Source organism: Brassica oleracea, chromosome C8, assembly GCF_000695525.1.
Source record: "Brassica oleracea var. oleracea cultivar TO1000 chromosome C8, BOL, whole genome shotgun sequence".
In the NCBI taxonomy this organism is placed as follows: Eukaryota; Viridiplantae; Streptophyta; class Magnoliopsida; order Brassicales; family Brassicaceae; genus Brassica; species Brassica oleracea.
In genome coordinates, this window is record NC_027755.1 from 20467449 (window position 1) to 20475743 (window position 8295).

Here is an 8295-nt window from a genome sequence, read left to right on the forward strand (position 1 = left end):
GGAAACATGGAGTTAGACTATTTAAAGAAGAGAGGCGTATTTGGTCATATAATATAGACGCCATATGATATAAACCAGTGGATATAAATGGGTATTTGTGAGTAAGAGAAATGAATATGAGAAATCGTGAGATAAAAAGCACGGCTTATTGCACAAGGATTCTCACAATAGACCAGGAATAGGTTATGAGGAAATATACTCCCCTGTGGTGGATACATATACTTTTAGATTCCTAATAAGTCTGGCTATATATATAAGAAATGAAATTAGATGGTCCACTGGATAAAAAGATAGAAGTACCAGAGGTTATTGAGCTCAAAGATAAAAAAAAGTTCTCGAGAACAACATTGCATAAAGAAATTCGAAAATATCAGTGTATGTTGATAATCTGAACCTCTCGATACATGTCCCAAACAGCTTAATATCTTAAGAAAGATTTGAGATGAAAAACCTAGGCAAAACGAAATTCTGTTTGGGTTTACAGTTTGAGTACATTAATAATGAAATCCTTGTGCATCAAATGGCATATACAGAAAATGTACTCAAGAGATTTGATAAAGAACAAATTCATGTGCATGGTCCAATGAGAGAGGATGAAGAAGTTCTTGGTCCCGAAATGCCATATCTCAGTGCCATAGGAGTTCTGATGTATCTGGCAAGCTACACTAGACCAGATACATGTTTTGCCGTGTATTTACTATCTAAACTTAGCTCATATCTGACCTAAAGGCACTGAGACGGGATTAGACATATATTTTGATTTATTTTATACTAATCAACCCAAAGAAGGGTTAATTGGTTTTGTTGATACAGATTATCTATCAGATCTCAGACAGGTTATGAAACAAACCATCGCAACAACATTAGCCAAGAAATTTGTGAGTATATTTGGCCGCAGGGCTGGAGGTCCATAACTCAATATGTTCGATCAGATTTTGGCCGATGGTAAAGAAAGACCAACTATCATGGGGCAAGCCGTAGGCGCGTGTAGTCAAGGTCCATTCGATCAGAGTATAGGATGATCGACGGCTAAGTAACATATTCTACCCAAGTTTTCTTCACCAACGAGTTCTAGAAGACGAGAGGGGTCCAAGTACTTCATGTTCATTCAAGTGACAGTTCAAAAGATCTATTCATTAAGTTACTTTCAACATCAACCTTTCACTGAGGTTCAAATCAGAAGGAGTAATACGTGTTCTACTCTTTTTCCTTATCCATGGTTTTGTCCCACTGGGTTTTTCTGGAAATGTTTTAATAAGGCAACATCCAAAGCGTATTACGAGCTCTTATGGTTATAACATTCAAGGGGGAGTGTTATGAACCGATTTGTGAATGTCATAACCAAATAGGCATATTCCTTTTTTACTTAGACAGTTTTCTTTTCTTTGTATGCTTAGGATTTCATTTTCCTAATCACTTTAGGATTTGTATACTTTCCATTTATCTATGACGGTCTATTGTAATTCCCTATATATATAAAGAGTTCCATAATTATGAGATATAGACAATTTCTTTCTCCCATTAATTTACAATAGATTTTAGATACTTAGAAAGATAGTGTTTCAAAAAAAAAAAAAATACTTAGAAAGATAACAAAAAAATCGATTATTTGAAGTATGCTCATAAGAAAAGGAATCAGCTACAGCAATGTGAAACAATTGTTGTTTTGTGGATGTTTTTTTCTTATAATAGAAAAAACTTTTATTACTTTTAAAATGAGTGGAGGGCAAAGGAAGATGAGAAGAAGGGACCATGGCCTCGTTGTTATAAAAGAAAGGGACCATTGCTTCCGACATCTTTTATCCAAGTTAATCTTGAAATATTGGATTCTCTTTTTTTGGTCGAAAATTGATTCAAGTTGTAGCTTCAAATCCAAAAGACAAAATACAAGATGAAATTGTAATACTCGGATATTCTTATTTGACTATTTCATATAACCATTTACATTAGCTATTTTCAACTTTACAATTGTCAACCGACTTACAATTTTTTGTTTGTTTGTAATAAGAACTAGATTAAGATCCGTGTCTTGCGTGGGATAAACATTATATATATAAATTATTTTATATATTATATGTGAAATAATAAATATATATTAAATAATTAAAAGTCAGTAACTATTACATATATAATTAAATTGGTGCGAACGTATAAATCAATTTTATTAATCCAAACATTTTTTTTTTAAATTTTGATAGAATATGTAATTAAATTTAAATGATATTAACATACATAGTATATTTTTAATATTAATGTCTATTTTATTTTTTTATTTTTTTTAAATGATGCTTTCTACTCATATGTTTTTTTATCATGTGTATTTTTAATGGCAAAAACTTTAAATTACTGATAACAAAACTTTTATTGTGGGATTAATAATTTTAGTAATTGATAAAAATTTATCAATGTTAGTTCAAAACTTTTATCAAAAAAAATTATTCAAAGTAAATTTTGAAACTAAAATATTTATTTATTCAATATGGTTTATAGTTTAATTTAGAATGATATATATACATATATATTTTAAATCTTAATGATTAATTAAATTAGACTTTTACTTATATAATTTTGTAATCATTTGTATTTTGTCATAACAAATTTTAAACCATGGATCGCAAAATTTGAATGTGAGACTTTTAACAGTTTTAGTAATTTATAGTCATTTTTTAAAATTCAAAATATAAAATATACAGAAAAATATAAATTTTTATAATATGGTTATTGTGTTTTTAAAAATATTATTTTAATATTTTTAAATTAAACAAATTTGATAGAAGATACTTTTTTTTATCAAATCTTTATTATTCAAAATCATTAATTGTCATATATACTCTACCCACATTAGGCAATTCCGTAATCTTTATTTAATGAAATAATAAATGATATTAATAATTAATTTATGGTTAGTTTAATAAAAAGCTTATTATATAATGAGATGGACCAACTTATTTCTCTAATAATTCTAAGAATCATCCTAGTGATAACATGTGGCTACAAAAAGAAGTTGTAATGTTTCACAAATAATATATAGGGGATAGGCGTTAGACATTGAAAATGTAAAGTAACAAACTTAACGGTCCGGTTTAGCCCTCTAAATTCTAATCATACCACTCCCTGTAACTGGAGTAAGTACACAGAAAAATAAAAAAAAAATGAGAGAGAGGTGGCAAAGATGAAGTGAAGGAGGTGAGAGACGGAAAGCAAAGCAAAGGGGATCGTCACGAGAATCAGTGGCAAGTCTTAGCTTTTAGTATTTGAGCTCTGAATTTTTCTCCTTTATCTTCTTTTTTTGATCAGCCATCTTCATAAGATCCTCGTGATTCCACTCGCCTTGTCTCTCCCTTTTCAGAGGTTTCATTTTGCTTCCAACTTCTCCCAAAGTTCGAAACTTTTCACTATGAACGGCGACGGAACTTGGCTTCACGACGCTGGTGAACAATCTCAGGCAGGCAATGATAATGATGAATCTGGCTCGTGGGTCAGAAACACAGAAGAAAACTGGTTCAATAACCCACAACCACTACACCACGGTTCTCAAACCATCCTCCATAACAACAACCAAAACGACTTCAGATTCAGTGGTGGGTTTCCCTCAAACCCCTCAGAGAATCTACTTCTCCTTCTTCAGCAATCTACTGATACATCTTCTCAATTGCAACACTTCACACTCGACCCTACTCCACAAGAACAACAACAACAATCTTTCTTAGCTACCAAAGCATGCATCACTTCTCTCCTCAACGTCCCCACCAGCAACAACAACAACCCTTTTGATGAACTCGGTTTCAGTTCTGGGTTTTTCGGACAAACACATGTAAACCAGACTCCAAACTCAATGAGTTTCGCTGGAATGAGTTCACCGCCGGAAAACACCGCCGGAGTAAGTAACAGATTCAGTCCTCTGGAGTTTACAGGAGTCGCTAATGGAGTTTTCGAGAACAGAGCCAAGGTTCTGAAACCACTAGACGTCTTAGCTTCGTCCACCTCGCAGCCGACACTGTTCCAGAAACGAGCTGCGATGCGTCAGAGCTCAAGCAGCAAAACGTGCAACTCGGAGTCCTCCTCAGAGATGAGGAGATCAAGCTACGAGCCTGACATCGATGACGCAAGTACTGGAATCATCGACATCATCTCTGATGAACATAACAAAGGCAAGAAGAAAGGCATGCCTGCTAAGAATCTAATGGCTGAGAGAAGAAGAAGGAAGAAGCTTAACGACAGGCTTTACATGCTTAGATCGGTCGTTCCCAAGATCAGCAAAGTAAGTTAAAGATTCTTTCTTTCTTCTCCTTTAAGATCTCATGCAGATTCTTGTTTCTTTTGTGGATGCAGATGGATAGAGCATCTATACTTGGTGATGCTATTGATTATCTTAAAGAGCTTTTACAGAGAATCAACGATCTTCATACCGAACTTGAGTCTACTGCTCCACCGAGTTCTTCAAGCTTGAATCCGTTAACACCGACCACGCAAACGCTAAGTTACCGTGTTAAGGAAGAGTTGTGCCCTTCTTCTTCCTTCCCAAGCCCTAGAGGCGAGCAAGCAAGAGTAAGAATAACAATAACCTGATTCTGTTGTTTGCTTTAAAGTAAGGCTTCTTGGTTTGTTATATATTTTGTTTTTTTTTTTTTAATAATGTAGATTGAGGTTAAGTTAAGGGAAGGGAAGGCAGTGAACATTCACATGTTCTGTGGACGACGACCTGGTCTTTTGCTTTCGACCATGAGAGCTTTGGATAATTTAGGGTTGGATGTTCAACAAGCTGTTGTTAGCTGCTTTAACGGGTTTGCTTTGGATGTTTTCCGCGCTGAGGTACTTTTATTACCAAGTTAGTACACTAAGCAGTCAAAAGAGTAGTTAATTTTAGAAATGGTTAGTAGTGGTATTAACATGTTTTGTTTTTTTTTTGTTTTTTTCACTAAATCAGCAATGCCAAGAAGGCCATGATGTGGTGCCTGAACAAATCAAAGCAGTGCTTTTAGACACTGTCGGTTACACCGGTTTGGTTTGATGAGTCCAGTTCTTTTGGGGGAACAGAAAGGAGTATCTGTGTGAAACAGAGCTAGACTTAAGCCGTCTTTAGTTCAGTCATTTTCTTATTACTTAGTTCCATCAAAAGTTTTAACCATGTATTCATAAGATAATTGTTTTATCTTTAGCTTTGAAACAAAACATGTGTTTTGCTTCTTTTCAACTTTTTATTTAGCTTTTTGAGAAATGTGTGTTTCCAATGCTTTGCTCTTGTACAAGAACACTAAAACACACACACATAGAAAACGAGTAAACAGCGTTGACTTGATAGAAAGCCATGAAGGAGAACTTTATAAAATGAGATGTGTAGTTTAACTCTAGCTCTCCATTGGTCTAAATCAAATACAAAACTAAACATTTCACCATTGATTTTCTCGTCAAAAAATAGTTGAAAACCAAAAAACTAAAAACGAAAAGGAATTATCCAGAACCTCCAAAATAGAATCAATTACAACAAAAACTGTCTAGCAAACACATTAAACTGTCCGAGAAGATAAAAAGCTCAAGAAAGAGACAAAAGCTTTGATAAAAGACCAATCACTGTATCGATCCAAAACCATCACCAAAAGTGTTCCCACTCTAATCAGAATCCTCATAAACTTCACCATCCGACAACTCATCAAACGTCCTCATGTCAAGCTGGTAACGAAGCATACCACCGATCCCACCAAACCCCCTGCAGAACTGCGACCCTTCTTGCGACTTATTAGTCACGAACTCAAGCGTGCATCCAAAACGTTTGTACTCGTTCGCAAACCACTCGAGGAGAGGCATCTTCTCCTGGACTTCAAGCTCAGCGTTAGTCTCCGCGTCGTGGAAGTTGCTCTGATCAGTCTCCTGATCTTTCCCAAAGTGCTTCACCACTATCTCCCCGCTCGTGCTGTTCTTCAGCTCGTACCTGTTGATATCAAGATTCTCCCACACGATCAAGGTCTCGATCGCACCCATCTCCAGAGCCTTGAGAGTGTCCTCCACACCGAACACGTACTTCCCCGTGTCCTGACTAATCTCCTCGAAGTACTTCCCAATCAGCTTCTTCTCCTGAATGAACTTCACGTTAGACAAAATCTCAGCAGAGAGCTCAATCGCTTGGTTGAATCCGTTTTCGCCTCCGTAGGAGACATCAACCACGTTCAAGATCTTAGCTTGAAGACGCGGATCGAACAGCTCAGACTGGCTAAGCTCGGTCTTGAAATCCGCAGAACCAGCAAGGATCAAACCCGCGACATTCGGCTGACTAGTAGCAGGGTTAATATAAAACTGCGTCGCTAGCTCTGCAGTCTTCCTCACGTAGTTATGTCTCTTCTCCATCCTTAGCCTAGCGAAACGAAGCGCGGACTGCCCTCCTCTCCCGTGCTTCTTCGGCAAATCGACAGTGAACTTATGAAGCACCTCTCTAGTGTTCCCACTCAAAGTCCCAAACAGAGTCCCGTTACCATCCATCACGATGAAACCAAACTTATCATCACTCTCTAACAGCTCGTTCAACGCACCAGTATGAAACTTGTTGTCACATAGGTACAAGGAGGCGTTAATGGGCCTGAAAGGTTCGAAGTCGAAGGTGACTTTCTTCTCCTTGCCGTCGTCGTTGACGATGGTTCCCGTGTAGAGGACGAGCCCGTTGGTGGGGACTTTGTTGTAAAGCTTCAGCCTTTGCTGAGCGGAGGTGATGGCGGAGAGGACGGACTGGCGGTTGACGCGGGACTTGATGTTGGAGGCGGTTCCGTACTCGTCGCCGAGCATCTTGGTGACGCGGGAGACTTGGTCGCGCGGCGGCATGATGAGCGAGATCATGCTCGTCCCGTTGCCTCTTGCGGACTCGAGGCCTTTGATCAGTTTCTTGATTTTCCAGATCTCGATGTTGGTGTCTGCCTCCTGATCTGCCATTTTCGTTGGATCGGAAAACGACCTAACAACGCAAAAAAAAAGTGAAAAAAAAAAAAATCAAACCAAGTTTGAAAAAAAAAAAAAAAAAAGTGTACATTTCGGACAGAACATTACGAAGCCTAGGTTTTGTCTGAAGCAGAGATTGACAACTTGTCTATAAACTCTATAATCAAACAGTTAATCGATACAGAGAGAGAGAGATCGCCGCAGAGAACGTACCTGTTTCTCTCTCAATCAGCGACTCCGGCAGCGTCTCCTCCCAACAAGTGATTCGCTTAGGGTTTTCTCAGTTCCTTACCCCCACGTGGAACTCACGTGCTAGGAATTTTCAGAAATCCGACAAGAAGATATTGGGTTTTTCTTTACTCAAAGGCCCAGTAATTAGGAAATCGGCCGAATTAGCCAGCTGTGTTGGAAAGCCTTTGACACTACTTGCCGTTTTTTGGTTTGTTCGTGTATGGTCAAAAGTTTTTTTTTTTTTGTCAATGATTGTTATTTGATTAAAATCCCCAAATTATAGATGAGTATGTGTGGAAGCCCATTAGTTCAATGGTTTTGACTAAGTGACACCAGGAGTTTTAGGGTTCAAACCCCATAAAACGCAAATTATGGAGAAAATGAGTTACAAGAGGTTTTCAACATGGTCATGGCGTACCATCGAACATGAATCTCATAGGACGGCTAGGTCTGATATAGTCAAACGTGTATTCTTATATGGTGGTAGAATTGTCGGCTGTAGGATCGTCCATGTAATATATGTTATGAACGAGGAAAAAACATTTGAAATTCATGCATTCTTTATAACCACATAGTTCAATGATTTTCTATCTTGTGGGCAGCGTATATCATCTAAATATTCATGTTTTTTTTCTAGTTAACATTTACATACAACAAATCATATGCTAAATTTTTATATACCTTGGAATCGTATACTGTACATAACAAATTACTATACTATATCGGAACCATATACTAAATCTAACATCTTGTAATCAGCCAAATACCTCATTTCTAGCTTATAATTGTTAACCTTATTTGTTTTAGCTTAAAAAAGTTATTTATTTCAAAGCGTCTGGTGATTATCTAGTGTGAATTCAAAGGTTTGGATGGATTCATGTGTTATCCAGCTTTCTAGGTAAAGTTGGTAAGTCAAATTCTATACTATACACTACAAGAAAACAGGGGGATTCTGATGGCCGAAATTGTCGGAAATTCGTCGGAATAGCCCGATTCCGACGAATTTCCGACGAACCCGTCCGTCAGTATCGTTTCGTCGGAAAAAAAAATTCGTCGGAATTTCGTCAGTACTTCCGACGACTTTCTGACGAATACCGAGAAACGTCATTCTGACGAACTTCCGACGATATTACGATGCGG

At 37.1% G+C, this 8295-nt stretch overlaps 2 protein-coding genes across 3 annotated transcripts; one reads left to right on the top strand and one right to left on the bottom strand.

Annotated features, from left to right (window-relative positions):
* Positions 1-3047: 3047 nt before the first annotated feature.
* LOC106311734 (transcription factor SCREAM2-like) lies at positions 3048-5233 on the top strand. 2 transcript variants are annotated; one of them, XM_013749008.1, is made up of 5 exons: positions 3048-3233; positions 3350-4261; positions 4333-4548; positions 4642-4812; positions 4928-5233. In XM_013749008.1, the coding sequence occupies exons 2-5, from the start codon at positions 3398-3400 to the stop codon at positions 5009-5011; spliced, it is 1335 nt and encodes a 444-aa protein (XP_013604462.1). In that variant the 5' UTR covers positions 3048-3233; positions 3350-3397; the 3' UTR covers positions 5012-5233. The 2 variants fall into 2 exon arrangements, with proteins under 2 accessions (XP_013604462.1, XP_013604461.1); XM_013749007.1 differs by having other exon boundaries at positions 3048-4261.
* Positions 5234-5416: 183 nt separating this feature from the next.
* Positions 5417-7243, bottom strand: LOC106311735 (eukaryotic peptide chain release factor subunit 1-2). The gene is made up of 2 exons (XM_013749009.1): positions 7138-7243; positions 5417-6940 (listed from the first exon to the last, which is right to left on the bottom strand). The coding sequence occupies exon 2, from the start codon at positions 6916-6918 to the stop codon at positions 5611-5613; it is 1308 nt and encodes a 435-aa protein (XP_013604463.1). The 5' UTR covers positions 6919-6940; positions 7138-7243; the 3' UTR covers positions 5417-5610.
* Between the last annotated feature and the right edge of the window lie 1052 nt (positions 7244-8295).

Excerpts from the sequence above, each read along its gene's own strand:
- LOC106311734 (XM_013749007.1), top strand. The coding sequence starts at position 3,398 with ATGAACGGCGACGGAACTTGGCTTCACGACGCTGGTGAACAATCTCAG. Across the intron at positions 4,262-4,332 it reads TCGTTCCCAAGATCAGCAAA|ATGGATAGAGCATCTATACT; the intron begins GTAAGTTAAAGA and ends TTGTGGATGCAG. Across the intron at positions 4,813-4,927 it reads TGGATGTTTTCCGCGCTGAG|CAATGCCAAGAAGGCCATGA; the intron begins GTACTTTTATTA and ends TCACTAAATCAG.
- LOC106311735 (XM_013749009.1), bottom strand. The coding sequence starts at position 6,918 with ATGGCAGATCAGGAGGCAGACACCAACATCGAGATCTGGAAAATCAAG.